The sequence below is a fragment of the Pantherophis guttatus genome, chromosome 12 (genome assembly GCF_059756535.1).
Source record: "Pantherophis guttatus breed Tessera chromosome 12, ASM5975653v1, whole genome shotgun sequence".
Classification (NCBI taxonomy): Eukaryota; Metazoa; Chordata; class Lepidosauria; order Squamata; family Colubridae; genus Pantherophis; species Pantherophis guttatus.
This window is the reverse complement of record NC_142074.1, coordinates 5,412,426-5,428,472: the sequence shown is the minus strand read 5'-3', so window position 1 is coordinate 5,428,472 and position 16,047 is coordinate 5,412,426. Positions and strand designations below refer to the sequence as shown.

The 16,047-nt window shown below is 43.3% G+C and overlaps 1 protein-coding gene across 2 annotated transcripts in view; it reads left to right on the top strand.

The window, feature by feature from the left end:
* Positions 1-16,047, top strand: part of ARHGEF9 (Cdc42 guanine nucleotide exchange factor 9) — a 262,804-nt gene that overhangs the window by 50,996 nt on the left and 195,761 nt on the right. For both annotated transcript variants that reach the window (XM_087877453.1, XM_034435086.3), the window contains exon 4: positions 1,412-1,521. In XM_087877453.1, coding sequence (XP_087733579.1) covers positions 1,412-1,521 — 110 coding nt within the window. The remainder of the gene's footprint in view (positions 1-1,411; positions 1,522-16,047) is intronic.

Genomic DNA, 16,047 nt, shown 5'->3' with positions numbered 1-16,047 from the left:
AAGCAAAATCTGGGTGGGAATCCATTTCTCTTCCATCTACCTGACTTCTACTTGAAGAAACAAGGCCATCGGTTCTTTCCAGCTGAACATATTAATCTGTTTTATGTGTTCTACTGAATTTGCTGCCAATTAGCTGCCATTTGACTTATAAATTACCGTAAATTAGTAAATAAAAGCATAACTCCTGTCTTCGGTGATCAGTGTGAGCCTGGGAACAGAAGTCCTGCAGTTTGGAACCAGCTGCTTGTCCTCCAGGTGGATGACCAGAGTCGGTCCTGTTGGACAAGATCATGATGGACTCTGGGATTCACCAATGAACATAATATCTTTGTTGCTCTATTATCCTTCCTGGTGGGCTTCACGAAAGGTAGTCCTCGACTTACCACTACAATTGAGCCCAAAAATTTATGTTGTTAAGTGAGACATTTGCTTAGTGATTTTTGCCTCATGTTATGATTTTTCTTGCCATGGTTATTAAGTGAATCCCTGCAGTTGATAAATTAGTAACCTGGTTTATTTTATTATATTTATTTTATTATATTTCTATACCGCCCTTCTCCTGCGGGACTCCTGCGGTTGTTAAGTGGATCTGGATTTCCCATTGATTTTCTTGTGAAAAGGTTGCAAAAGGGGATCACATGATCCTGAGGCACAGCAGTGGTCATAAGTATGAACCAGTTGCCAAGCATCTGAATTTTGATCAAATGATCATGGAAATGCTACAAAAGTTGTATCAATAAATAATGGTCATAAGTCACTTTTTTCAGTGCTGTTGTAACTTTGGACTAAATGAACTATTGTAAGTTGAGGACTACCTGTATTCTCCTTCAGAACTTTAGAGTTTTCAGCCAGAGAGGGACCAGGAAATACCCAATCAAGTTTCCGTCCAGGAGACATTTAACTGAAATTAAAATTAAATACTTGGGTTTCATTGGAGGGTGTTAACGTGACTTAAATTTGAGCATCAGCAGCTTTCTGAATTATCATTTTATGACTGTAAGGAGAGAGAAAGGCTAAGATTGTGCAACATGCTGGATTAGGCTAAAAGGGGATTGAGAGGTTTATAATTCCAAATAGTAGGAGCCCAGCCCTACAGGTTTGAGTGAATTCTGTCGGCTAAGCAGCCAGATTAATGTTGTAAACTGCCCAATCACGCCAAGGCAAGATGGGTGGCAAACAAATTTAATATATAAATAAATAAAATATGCCATGGTTTAATTGGGTAGAATATATTTCCTACAAATTGTGCTTTCTGAACCTGACATTGATATTTAGTACATTGTGTGAATTCAGCCTTGTTTTAGCAATAACCCCAACTCCTAAACTAGTTTGGTCCCTTTCTCCCTGGGCACCGAGGGGACATTTTGAAAACCGGTTGTGACGATGATTTCATTGAATCTCATCCTGGCAGCTGAACATGATCTGGGGTCAAAAACATTGGAGGTGCGCCGAGACACTAAGAATGGCCGAAGTAGATGGAGACCTCTCCAGCCTGGAGCAAAGCAACTGCTACTCAATAAAGTAAGTCATCCTTCCTTTGTTTCTCTAACTGCCTCTGCTCTGACATAAAAGGTGTGTAAGATCTATCTCTATTGCAGGTTTGTCAGATTTTGTATTACAGTTTTAGCCATTAGATTACGATATGTCACGGCAAAGTAAAAAATGCCACTTGGGCTAGAGATTGATCAGGGGCTTGTAATCACCTTTCCTTCTGTAGGGATATTGGAGAGAAAAAAAACACTGGGGCAATTTTCCAGTTGTCTGCAGCTTTGATCTCCTTTTTTTCTTGGTCTTTGCAGAGATGCTACTGAAATAACCTGAGCAACGTGCTGGTGCCATTTATTTTTCACAAAGTGGCTTCCAATTTGCAGCATAATTGTTTCCCTCTCAGGTGAATTTGGAATTCACGATGATATACAGAACCTTATGATAGCTTTCCTGCAGTCATAGACCCAAGTTAGGAAAAACAAGACCATTTGCCAAGAGTGTTCAACTAAATGTATAATAATATATAATATAGAAATATAAGGAAATAATAAAATAAAAACATATTTATATTAGACACATACACACATACAAAGACACACGTGTATGCTAAGGACAAGCTAGATGTAGAGGGCTTAGGCAATGTGTCATGGATCCACCCCCAGACCTGTCTCGGGACGTGAGCTCGGAGGAGGAGGAGGAGTTTTAGTCAGCAGAGAAAAGCGCAGGGCTGAACGATGGCCCCGGATCGGGGCTTAGAGAGTGCTAGTCTGACTGAGCAGCTTCAGCTGGGTCAACCAGGCGAGTGACAGGCTGAGGCGGAGCAAGGTGAGTTGCAGCTGCAGCGAGTTGGTCTAACGGGAGTAGCTGCCACCTGTTAGTGAGGAGGAGGAGGTATTGGAGTCTACACCTCCTCCCGATCCAAGGAGACGTAGGGCAGAGAGGAGACAGGCACAAAGCTGGTTGGCTAGACTACTCGTGAGGAGGCAACCTCATCCATCGTGAAGGGCCACCTACCGGTACTTGATCCCCCCCGAGAACCTGAGTGTTGCTGGAGCAATGTGCCCAGTTCTGTGCCTTGTGTGTTTGTGGCCGGTATCCTGAACCGTTTGACTTGTGGTTTCTTTTCCTGGACTTTGTGTGTGCCCGTTGGACTTGGTTTATCCAGTGATTCTTGCAGTGCTAAGCTTGGAATCTGAACCTGCACAATAAGGTTGCTTTCCGAGGACCTGTTTGGGGGGAGGGTGGGGGTTTGAATAAACAGTTGTAGAACTGTGTGTGTGTGTGTGTGTGTGTGTGTGTGTGTGTGTGTGTGTGAGTGAGGGGAGCAGTGCAAAACACAATGGCCTTGAAGTGCAAGAGGAAAATCCATTACCAAGGCAACAGTCTTGGTAGATAAAAGAGTACTGAGCCCAGGGCAAAAAGGTAGTGTGAATAAAAGTCTCAGACATGCTATTCCTAGTTCTCACAAAGATAAAGTGAGGGAGGAGGAGGCACATTCAGTCTTCCACAATTCTGTCACTATATCTTGTCCAATAAAAATAGTTTCAGATTTATATGGCCTTGGTTTCTTGATCTGGTCAACCTTATAGGATTGAAACTATGATCCATTGTGTTTGGATTTGGCCAAGTTGGACCATATCTATATTTTGTTTTATCTAGGCCAGCTTTCTCCACATGGTCCCTTCTAGAGATCTTCTCTGTGCTCCAAACTGATCCTCCCGGGCTGTTTTCTTTGCTTGAGAGATTTTCCCAATGTTCTAGAACTGAGTCTGAAGACTTCTCTGTGTTCCAGATTTGTGTTTCAAATCTCTGCTGCAGAGGTCTTTTCCATTTTCCACATCTGTGTCCCCAAGGGCTGATTGGAATTCAAAGCATCTGGAGGCCACCAAGTTAAGGAGAAGATCTGACAAATGGAAGCCAAGACAGACAATGGTCTTTAACAGTTTATTTAGACAGGCCTTCTTGACTTGGATGGATGGATCAAAATATAGGCATAAAGATTGTATCATAGATTGAGGAATACTCAGATTGTTAGGAGTACTAGAGACATGCAGGGAAGTGCCTGGGAAGAAACATGCAGCTTTCTTCATGAATATCCTGTGGTTTTGTCTATGGAGAGTCTCAATCCTCCAGGTCATGGTTGTCCCAAAGGTATTTTTTTCCCCAAAAGGCAACTTGGACTTTCTTGGTTCTTTGAAAATATTTCGCTTCTCATCAATTCTGAAAAAGCTTCTTGGATGAGAGGCTAATTGTTTTCAAAGAAAGAACCAAGAAAGTACCAAGGCATCTTTGGAACATCCTGTGGCTTTTACCAGTGCGATAAAATTCCAGCAGGGAGAACGAATGGCTCAGCTTAGCAGGGAAACAAAGATTTTTGTGTTCTGGTGTCAACAAACAAGAAGTGGCACAGTGTTGATTAAATGACCGGTTTTCTTCTGAGCTCTAAATCCTGGCTGCTTCCTTGAGCTCCTGTATCAGGCCAGCAAGGGGTTCATTTCAAATTCTGGAGTCCTTTTCCTCCCCACAGTGTCCTGGGCGCGTAAAACTTTGCTTGATTTGAATGCACAGTCCTGGTTGGCTTCAGATGATCTTCTATAGACTTATGACTGATTGTTTAACAACCCTTTGAAGTTATGATGGACTACGACCCATCCTCAAAGTTACTATAAGTAGTCCTCGACTTACAACAGTTCATTTAGTAGCCATTCAAAGTTACCATGACACTGACAAATTTGACTTATGACCGTTTTCACAATTACAACCTTTGCAACATCCCCATGATTATGTGATCAAAATTTGGATGCTTGGCAACTGGTTCATATTTGTAACAGTTGTAGTGTCCCAAGGCCATGTGATCCCCTTTTGTGACCTTCTGACAAGCAAAGCCATTGGGGAAGCCAGGTTCACTTAACAACCATGTTACTAACTTAACAACTACAGTGATTCATTCAACAACTGTGACAAGACAGATTGTAAAATGGGGCAAAACTCACTTAACGAATGTCTAACTTGACAACAGACATTTTGAGCTCAATTGTGGTTGTAAGTCTAGGACTATCTGTACTGTTGCACGTGCATGTATGCTCTCTCACACGCATACATCATGTGGTCACATCTCAGGTGCTGGGCAGCTAGCTTGCATTCATGATCAGTTGTAGTGTCCCACAATATTGTGACTGGAATTTGTGGAGGTTTTTTTGCCAAATTCTTGCATATTTTGCTGCTTTCCAGCATTAGGGAAGCTGATTCCTTTAAGAATCACATGGTTTGCTTTACAAGCATAGTGACCTGCTTTATGACTATCATAAAAATGGCCGTAAAATCAAATCTGGTCATGAGGCATCTCGCCTTATGACCACAGCAACTTAATGACCGAAATTCCAAGCTGTGGTTGCAAGTCAAGGACTGCCTGTAAGGTGCTCGTCATTGTCATTCAACCCGATTGACTTTTTCTGCTCTTCCTTTACCTGCTACCTTGCAGCTGGCATTAGAGATGCACCCAGTTAGGGAAACAGTTGTGTATGCAGGGAATAGCAAAAATCTAAACAAGAAAAATAGCAGTTTTGTTCCCCCAGAGAAGAAATGATGTTAAACAGCTTATCTTCTTGTAGGGTATATAAGTCATTATCTGGGGATGCTGTCAACTTCATTATATCGTAAGATAATGTTACTATTTGAGGGAACTGGAGCAATGCAGTCTGTCTCTGATCAGCCAAATTTAATAAATCAAAACCTTTCGCTCTCCAGTCACGTACAGCCAACCTACTATAAATTAACCAATTTACTCTATGGCTTGTTGGCCTTGTGGCCAGATGAAGCATACATTTGGAGCAGGAGTGCCTTCTCTTGGGGATCATTACTCTCTCGGTCTTTCCGACCGCATTGGGATGGATGAAATGGAGGGTTTTTTATTGAGATTTTGCAGAATGAAAACAGAAGAGAAAACCGCAATTAACTTGAGTGGATTTTTTGGGTGAAAACAGTCCAAGGCTGAGCAATCCTTTGTGGTTTGGGGTGTGGTTGACAAAGGATTTATATGAAGGTTTCTAGCTTTCCCCTTTCAAAACAGTGATGCCCCGTTCAGAGGGGATTAAAATAGGAAAAAATTTAACAGGTTTAAAAACACAAAAAAGAAACCCCATAAAATTTCTTTGCTATTTTATATATGCTCCCAAAGTGGTTTGCCACTATCATCTCACAAATGGTTTTCTCAGCTCCGCAGTGGAGCCTCCCACTCTGCATCTTCCCGTGGTCTCTCATTCAAGTAATAATCAGGCCTAGTGTGGCTTTCTAGTTCCTGGGGTCAGCAGGTCAGATACTACCACCTGCTCTGGCTGGACATCAGTACATTGAAGATGGTTAAGAGGAGCAGAACAGACACTAAAACAGATGCAAATAAAGAATCGCAAAAAGAGTGAATGAAAAATAGGAATAACACTGAGACGTTTGCAGCTGGATCACCCATCTGAAGCATAGACTCATAGGGCTGGAATGCACCTTGGGGGTCTTCTAGCCCAACCCCCTGCCCAAGGCAGGAGTCCCAAACAAATGGACAGGTTGCAAGTCATTTTTTTCATCATTGTCATAACTTTGAATGGTTGACAAATGAATGGTCGTAAGCTGAGGACTACCTGAATTTCAATGTAGGCATTGTATTGTATTAACCCACGTGTTAGTCGTGACCTAAAGACATGCTATGTAAATCTGATATGACTCGCAGTATGATGGAGTTTGTATATAGTTAATCCTCGATTTACAACCACAATTGAGCCCAAAATTTCTAAGTGAGCCATTTGTTAAGTGAGTTTTGCCCCATCTTATGACCTTTCTTGCGCCAGTTGTTAAGCAGTTAAATTGGTAACATGATTGTTAAGTGAATCTGACTTCCCCAATGATTGTGCCTGTCAAAAGCTTGCGAAAAGAGATCATGTGATCCCAGGACACTGCAGCTGTCATAAATGCAAGTCAGTTGCCAAGTCCCCATGCGACCATGGGGATGCTCCAATGCTCATAAGTATGAAAAATGGTCGTGAGTCACTTTTTCAGTACTGTTGTAACTTTGAACAGTCACTAAGTTGTAAATTGAGGACTACCTGTATTCTACTTTGTGCAAACCCAGTTAATTTTAATGTATATAACCAGCCAGGGGAAAAGAATTCACAGCTTAGCAAGAGGTGTTCAAGATTTTAGTTGGGTGCATAAAGAGTGCTCTGCCTCTCTAAATGTAAGGGCAGCTGGTTAACTCTGGACTAATGTGTCATTTGGTACACCTATTTCTACAAGACCATCTAACATTAGCTCTGTTTTCAGCCATTGATTTAAAACTCCTGAACTTGGTACTACCTAGTGGTTAAGGCACCAGGCTAGAAAGCCGGAGACTCTGAGTTCTACCCCTGCCTTAGCCATAAAAGTTGGCTGGATGACTTTGGGCCAATCACCAGGAGACAATGAGTTCTAGTCATGCCTTAGGCATGATAGGCAGCTAGTGACCTGGGGCGAGACCCTCTCTCTCAACCCAACCCACCTCACAGGATTGTTGTTGGGCGGAAAATAATAGGCATGTTGGATATGTTTGCTGCCTGGAGTTTTTTTGTAAAAATATTAAAGGTGGGGTATAAAAATCAATCAGTCCTCCTTTTTTTGCTGCTGGAGCAGAGGTGGGTTTCAGCAGGTTCTGACCAGTTCTGGAGAACCGGTAGTGGAAATTTTGAGTAGTTCGGAGAACCGGTAGTAAAAATTCTGACTGGGCCCACCCCCATCTATTCTCTGCCTCCCAAGTCCCAGCTGATCGGGAGGAAATGGGGATTTTGCAGTATCCTTTCCCTGGAATGGGGTGGGAATGGAGATTTTACAGTATCCTTCCCCTGCCACCCACACCAAGCCACGCCCACCAAGCCACACCCACAGAACCAGTAGTAAAAATTTTTGAAACCCATCACTGTGGAGATTGTGTTGGGCAGAACCTTCATTCCCAGGTTTTGTAGGGTTTTGAGGTCACCCCTTCCATGTTAAAGATGCAAAAGGTTTTGCATGAATATATGAAAGGTCTATGAAATTCACCATGTACAATTAGCCGCAGCCAATTTGCCATGGGATAACTCGCTGCAGGACAAGAGTTACACTAATATCAAAGAAATGGTGGAAAAGAATCATTAAAGAAAGGATGCAAAAAGAGGGACAAAATGAAATGTGAATGACATTAATTTTAAATAATTAAATTGAATTGTTAAATTGTCCTGCCGTGAGTTGACCAGGGCATGTTGTCCCACGACGAGTTGGCTGTGGTGAGTTGGCCATGGAGAGTTTTGCTCAGCGAGTTGGTGCATGAATCTATGAAGTACAGCCTACAATCAGTCTAGCTTGATGGCTGAAATATATTTTTGGGGGAATGGATGCGAGGTGGGGGTGGTAATCTAAATCATAGCTATTCAAGATCATAGTTTCAGTCTGTTTTAAAAACAGAAGAAATTACCTTCAGATAAATGTCATTAGGAATTAATTTTTGTAGATGTGGGATTCTGTAAACCTTGCGTACCATAATGGGCCGGGCATTTTTTTTTTAAAAAAAATTTTCTGTCCCTTTGAGGGACAGGAGCAAACGAGAAATGTTCAGATAAGAGAAATCTGAGTCCAAAGCAGAATTGTAATTACAGAAAGTGTCTCAGATTTGATCTTCTCTTTAGGATAAAGGCAGGAGCAGGGAGGGACATTGAGCAAGATTCTGTTATTGTGTCCTTATAATAAAAGTAGTTTTTGTATTCATAAATTTGGTTTTGTGGTCTGAGCTAAATTTTTCACACAACTGTTGCAGCCTCCCCTTGGTCACATGATCCAAATTCAGATGCTTGGCAACTGGTTCATATTTATGATGGTTGCAGTTGTCCCAGAATCTTTTGGTTTTTAAATTGGGTTTTAAACCTCTTTAGATAAATTTGGATGTTTTTAATCTTTGAGCCTAAATTACTTAATCTGTTTCTTAATAGTTTTTAACTTCTATATGTATTTGTATTTATTATGGCTGTTCACCGCCCTGAGTCCTTCGGGAGTAGGGCGGCATACAAATATGAAAAATAAATAAATAAATAAATAAATCATGTGATTCCCTTTTGTGACCTTTTGACAAGCAAAGTCAATGGGGAAGCCAGGTTCACTTAACCGTGTCACTGACTTAACAACTGCAGTGATTCACTTAACAACTGTGGCAAGAAAGTTGTAAAGTGGGGCAAAATTCATTCAACGAATGTTTCGCTTAGCAACAAAAGTATTGGGCTCAGTTGTGGTCGCAAGTTGAGGACTACTTGTAGCATTAGGCGTATCTGAGCAGAGATCTATTTCAGCCAAGAATGGCGCTGGGAGGTTTGAGCAGGATAATTAAGTTCTGAGTTTTATTGGAATTCAGGATCTGATGACTGTGTATCATTCACAGAGTTTGGATTGTTTAAACATCCCACATTTGACCTTTTCTAAAAAAAAGACATGCATGAACACAATGAAAACAAGCCCTATAAATGGAAGAGGGGAGAGAAATGGATAATTAGGAGTTCAAATTGAGGTGGGTGAATTTGTACCTGCTCTGTGTTGAGTTATTTGGAAGAAATAAAAATGAAGCTACCGCTGTGCCCAAATCTGCCCCTCCGTTTCTAAAAAGGTTTCCTTCCCTGCCGAAGAGGCCTTTGTCTTTTAACATTGCTAGCAGAGTTGAAAGAAGAATCTTCCTTTTCATCAGAAGAATCTTCACAAAAGTGTCCCTGCTTGAAAGTATTTAAAGTGGCACTTTGTCTCCAACAAGCGTTCCTAAATATACACCGTGCCTGTCTTACTTAGTCTGAGGAGAACTGCATTGCACTGTTTTAATTTTGTACTATAACGGGAGCTGCTATCCGGCAGTGTATATATATATATATTTATAAGTAAATATCCTTTTCTGCAAGAGGTTTACATTCGTCGGAGAGATGAAGCCAGTTGCTGCCAATTGCCACCTCTGAGTTGGTAATTTCTTCTTCCTTTGAAAAGGAAGCTTCTGGGTTTTTTTCTTATTCCACAGAAATTTGAGAATTTATTTCAATTCTTCTCCCTCCCCCCTCCCCCTCCCTCTCCTGCTGCCCCTCCCTCTCTAACCCTGCTGGAGGTCAAGATTGTCTGCAGGGTAATGGTCAAAAATGCCAAGATGTTCTCCACAAGGCTGGGATGGGAGCTGTGCCTGCCTATATGTCACATGTGCAAAGAAAAGCATAGGCTGGGCTTCAATTAGAACATAGAGCGCATAATCCATGGGCGGGAAGGGAGCTCAGAGGCCTTCTAGTCCTGATGAAAGCAGGAGACCTTATACCATCCTGGTCAAATGTTTGTGCAGTCTGGTCTTGAAAATCTCCAGTGTTGGAGCACACACAACTCCAGGAGGCAAACTGTTCCATTGGTAAATAGTTCTCACTTTCAGAAAATTACTCCTGACTCCGAGGTTGGCAGCTGCACCACACTGCTGGCTCATACGTAAGTGGTTTTCCACTAGGATACCTAGATCCCTCTGCTACTGATGCTACCACCTCTTCTATACCTGTTGGTTTTTTCCTGTCCAAGTGAAGGACTTTATTTTTCTCACCACTGAATCACATCTCTCCCCTCATCTAGATCATTTATTATTTTATTTATTATTTTATTAATTTTATTTCTATACCGCCCTACTCCCGAAGGACTCAGGGCGGTGTACAGCCTAATTAAAAACACAAAGACAGACAAAATTTAAAAATAATTAAAATTATTAAATAATAGGCCCAATTTGTAAAACCCCAAATTTAAAATCCCATTTAAAACCAATTAAAAATCTTTACATTGATAGCCCAGCCTGGCAGAACAACAAGGTTTTGAGGGCACAGCGAAACACACGGAGATCAGAGATTTTACGAATTTCTGGGGGCAGATCATTCCAAAGGGCAGGGGCTCCCACAGAGAAGGCCCTCCCCCTGGGTGTCGCCAGCTGACATAATTTGGCCGATGGCACCCTGAGGAGACCCTCTCTGTGGGAGCGAACTGGCCGGTGGGAGGCTACTGGTGGCAGAAGACGGTCTCGAAGATATCCAGGTCCAATGCCATGGAGCGCTTTAAAGGTGGTAACCAACACCTTGAATCGCACCCAGAAGACCACTGGGAGCCAGTGCAGCTTGCGCAGGAGGGGTGTCACATGGGCACAACGAGTTGCGCCCATAACCACCCGCGCGGCCGCATTCTGGACCAGAATGAAGACCATTAATGAAGATGCTGAAGAGCACTGGGTCAAGTCAGAACTTTGAGGCACTCCATTGTGTGCTTCCCCCCCACCCATGTGGCTGTAGTTCCACTGAAGGCTACACGCTGAGTGCAGTTGGTCAGCCAATTGCGAATCCATCTGATGGTGATGGTGTCTATCCCACATTGTTCTATCTTACCAAAAGTAGATTGTGGTCTTCTTTGTCAAATGCCTTACTGCAGCGGTCCCCAACCTTTCTGGTTTTCTGGACCAGTGGTGGTGGGGATGGAGGATGGTTCCATATGTGCAGCAGGTAAGCACACAAGCATGCACGCCTGCTGCTCGCACAAGTGGAGCAGTGTGTGCTTATGTATTCACCCGCTACTTGCATGGCCCAGTTCCAAATGGGCCACAGCCCAATACGAGGCTGCAGCCTGGGGGTTGGAGACACATGCCTTACTGAAGTATACTATGTCCACAGCATTTCCCTGATCCACTAATTGTTGGATAAATTACATGCTAGTGGTCACTAAATTGCATGCATCTTAACTTTTCATCCCATAAATACCTCTGAAACAGGGATAATTTATTATATTCCCAAGTCAGATGGCTGGAAAAAGGATTCACACGTAATCATCCAGTAATCACACAACTAAGTGCCAAAATTCCGAGGGAGAGCTTTTCTTTACTTCTTTGAAAGAAATTCTGAAAGCAAATTGTTTTTCCTCTTTTGCAGGAGGGGCAGAGGGAGGAGGAATCCAGGACATTTCTTTTATTTTTATTTTTTCAGGGCAGTGTCATTAAAGAGGCCTGGGACAAGCACGGTGGCCCTGTGGGACACCTCCTCTCCAGGCTGAGATTGATCTGTTTCCCTGCTTGCCTCGTGAGCATTTTGTTATTTGCCTCTTCAGAATCATTTCCTTCCACCACTCACGCCCCCCTTCCAAATCCTAAAGATTGCACAGAGAGCCAGGAATACGCCCGTTGCTGTATGACAACCAAAATCCTGTGTGTCTTTCTCTGTGTGTGCATTTGACACACACACACACACATTCTGGATCTTCAAAAGGCCGGCTTTCTAAAAAGCCCTCTGTGCTAATAGTAATCAAAAAAGGCAGGTCTACCGCAGAGCAAAGTTATTTAACATTCACCAAGGGTGCACAGATCTCGCTAAGCCTCCCGGCCTATTTCTGATGGCTGAAGGGGGAAGGATCCCCCGGGAGCAAGGCCATTAGTCCTCTGCCTTTCTGGGGGAAGAGCTGATGAAGCAAATGTCCATAAAGGAAAGCTTGCAGATGCTCTTTTCTACAGGGAAGCACTAGCAGGATCCTTTGACCCCTATATTTCCCAATTTTAGAGAAGTGGAAGGTCAAGGATGGGAGGGCATTGTGCCCCAACTTTGGAGGCCATTTATTTTGCACTCCTCTTGGGGGGTGCCGACTGAGCATTTTCTTCAGAGGGTGAATCTTTCTCTGTCTTAATTTCTGTTTCTTGCTTGCTGTTTTTAAAATGGCCCTGTAATTCTCTCCTCTGTGTGGGGGCCAGGAAGATAGTAGATCAAGGTTTCTCAAGCTTGGCAGCTTGAAGATGTGTAGACTTCGACTCCAAGAATTCCACAGCCAGCTGGGGGGCGGGGGGGGGGGGCGGGGGGGCGGGGGTAGGTGGATGGATGGATGGATGGATTAAGAGAGACAGACAGACAGACAGACAGAGGTAGGTAGATGGATGGATTAAGATAGATGATAGAAAGAGAGAGAGAGTAATGTAGGTAGGTAGGTACATGGATGGATGGGGATAGACAGATAGAGAGATAGAGAGATAGAGATGATGGATGGATAAATAGAGGCTCCATTTAAACCAGCGGAGTCAACTTGGCGAAGATCTTGCCATCAGATGATGGGCTTTTTTTAAAGGCCCAGTTTAATCATAACACCAGCTGTATAAAAACAAACAGTATTCCATGTAGTTTGATGCTTGCATAAGGTGCAGGTGCTTTGCTTGCACACATCGTGCTAACATTGGCCTGCTCCTTCATAGTGACTGAGCATCCATTTTCAGCGTGCAGCTGGTCTCAGGGAGTGTTTTGCGGACTCTACTCCTGCGTAGTCCAGGCTAAAGCTTTGGAACTGTCCCTTATGGCTTTTGGCATGCTGCAGATGGATTTGATCCCACTGACATAAATGTGCAAAAAAACAAAAGAAGAGCTGAAGGTTTTGGGTGGCACGAAGATGGAAAAAGTGAACTGAATTGCAAGTAGGCTGCCGCAGGTACAGCTTGGAACTACGGGGTTCAGTGTGGTAATTGTTCGGTAATTAGGCAGATGATTGCCAAAGGCACTTCAGCTGAACTCAGCACTTTGGAGATGTGCGGACTTCAGCTCCCAGAGTTTCTCAGCCAGCCATGAAGTCCACATGTCTCTAAGTTGCTCGCTTTGAAAATCATTGCTTTAGCCCAAGGAAGGAGAATGAAGCAACAGAGTGCAGTGTTGCAGTACAGGTGGTCCTCCACTTACAACTGCTTGGAGTTGCAACGGCATTGAAAAATGTGACTTGTGATGGTTGCATCACCCCCACAGTTACATGAATAAATTTTGGGTGCTTGGCAACTAGAATGTATTTATGACCAATGCAGCATCCCAGGGTTTCTGTCAAGCAAAGTCAAGGGGGGAGCCGGATTCACGTAACAATCATCTGATTCACTTAATAACTGTGATGATTCACTTAACAGCAGCAAAAAGGTCCTAAAATTGGATATGATTCACTTAACCACCACCTTGCTTAATAATGGAAATTCTGGTTCTAATTGTGGTCTTAAATCAAGGACTACCTGTATAAAGTCTGCCAAAACCTTCCATCTAGTTTAACAGCCCTCTGGTCCAGTGATAGAAATAAGTTTCGCTTTCATTGCATTTCACTGCAATATAACTGCTCGCATCAAAACAAGACTGGTTCCCATTCTCCTTTCTTATTTAAAAAAAAAAATCATGTATAACAGGGTCTCAAAAGAAGGCAAATTGCTGGAAATTGTGTATCAACTGTGATGCTGTTTTTCTTTCTTCCTTTAAAACAGAAATGTAAATCAAAGATAGCTTTATGAAGTACAAATGCATTAAGTTTGGAGTTCTTGGACCATTTCTTTTACAAATTATATCAAAAGAGGTTCCATATGTCAGGAGAGACATTAACAAGTGTTTTTTTTTTATGAATTAAAAAAAGGTAAACAAACCGCTAGACTGGAACACCACCCATTAATACAGTTGGTGTAGATTTCTGCGCCCTGTGATTTACACTCCTCCAAACCTAGCCTTAAATTACACCAAGTCAGATATCTGGTTTTGATAATCTCTATTTTATTCAGGACACATTCCAACCTCCCACTACACGGTTCTGTATTTACGGCTATATTCTCCTGTGCGCTGCTTGGAGAGTCCAAGCATGGGTTAAATTTGTCTGATTGGCCAGAGACTGAGTTGCAAAATCTTTGGCCACGCCTCTTCCTCCCGGCCAAGCCTCAGTTTTTTCAACTGAGTCAGCCTAGAGAGACATATTTTGAGTTGCTTACACAAATAAATTGATTAATTAGAACATTCAAACTAAATTATTGTAGAATTGGCTGGAATGCTGTGAGAGTGAGAGAGCTGCCTTCTGCGCTGGGAGCAGCGCTGTGATCAGCGCCGTAGCTGCTTTTACCGTGTGGCATGCTACCTTTATCAGCTGGTGTGGCAGAGGCCTCAGAAGAGGTCAGAACCGGCTTTCCACAGACCGAGGCTTTGGTCAGAAGTGCGGCTGACTGCAACGTGTTGGGATGTGATTCACGGTACCACACTGAGATCGGAGAGTGATAATCGCCATTTTGAGGGCGGCAGCTATGATCAGAGCCATTGCAAGCTGTCAATTGGGGCCAGGAGGCTCGGAAGACAGCATTGGCGCAGGCAAAGGCCTCCAGCAACCGAGGATTCAGTTTGGAGCAAGGAAGGCAGCCATTACGCGCAAGTAAACCGTGTTGCTGGTTTTCATGCGCTTTTGGGAGTGGCGTTTGTAACCGTGTTGCCGGTGTCGTGCCTTTGCCACTGCAGCTGCTTCTGCAGCCTGCCTGCACTTACAAACTGTGTTGTCAGTTTGGCGCTAATTTTGTGGCCTGGACTACGCAATGAGTATCTGCTTTATTGATCAGTGATAAAATTTCCTCTTTGGGGATTATTTTCAGTGTGATTTCACAAGCTAATTATTAACAGTGTTTCCAGCAATAATGGTGGACCACATGGATTCCAATAGTAGTAATTCTACTATATCCTCCCCCAGACAGCAGATGGCTGAGTGTTCTGAGCCCAAAAAGGCGAGACCAGCAGCCAAAGGGCCTTCTACTAGATCCAAGGCCAAGCATTCTAAATCAATATCTTCAGCATCTGACAAAGATACCCAGAAAAGGCAGAAAGCCCTGGAAAAACAGTTTGCAAAAGCTCAAAAGCAGGCAGAGGCTGCAAGGGCCCCAGGGATTTCTGGGAGCACTAATGGAGCTTGCATGTCATTAGACATGGAAATACCATCTCAAACACTACTGGATGACCAGCTAAACTGGTCTTCTAATGTGATTATGGAACTGCAGGAATTTCGGCCAACCTCCTATGAAGAAGCAGGTGATCCTGGCTCTGGCTTCTCTGCATCAGGATTGCAGGCTATGTCTGGCAGCCGGGCTTCAGCTCCATCTGCCACATTTACTCCAACTGCGGCGGGACTCCACCCCCAGGAGAATTTAGACCAGGTTTGTCTATAGAATTGCACAATGCCATTGTTCAGACTATTGCACAAGGCATTGATGCAGCTCTCCACTAAAGGGGGTTAATGGGATCATTACCTCCACCATCTTCTCGGTCAAGGGCTAAGCATAATCACTTCCAACAAGATATGGGTTATCTGAGAGAACTATATTTCCCACCCCCTTCAATGCAAAGCGAGGCCTTGCTAGAAGGGGAAGAAGCATTGGGAGACTTTGAATTCTCAGAGGATGAAGGCACCTCCCCAGACAAGCCAACGTATTCTTCATTGAAAAAACTGAGGCTCAGCCGGGAGGAAGATGCATGGCCAAAGATTTTGCAACTCAGTCTTTGGCCAGTCAGATGAATTTAACCCATGCTTGGACTCTCCTGCAGTGCACATAGAAAGAACGTTCAGGTAAGTCCAACGTTCTTTCTATTTTTGCTCAAGGGCAAAATGTTGGCTTCTCTTCAACTCATACCTGTCTAGCTAAATACTGGGAAGAAAGATGGGCAAATTATTAGGCAGTTGTGACATTTTGCAATGGTGATAGGATGGCTGGGTCAAGGTGTCGAAGTGCTT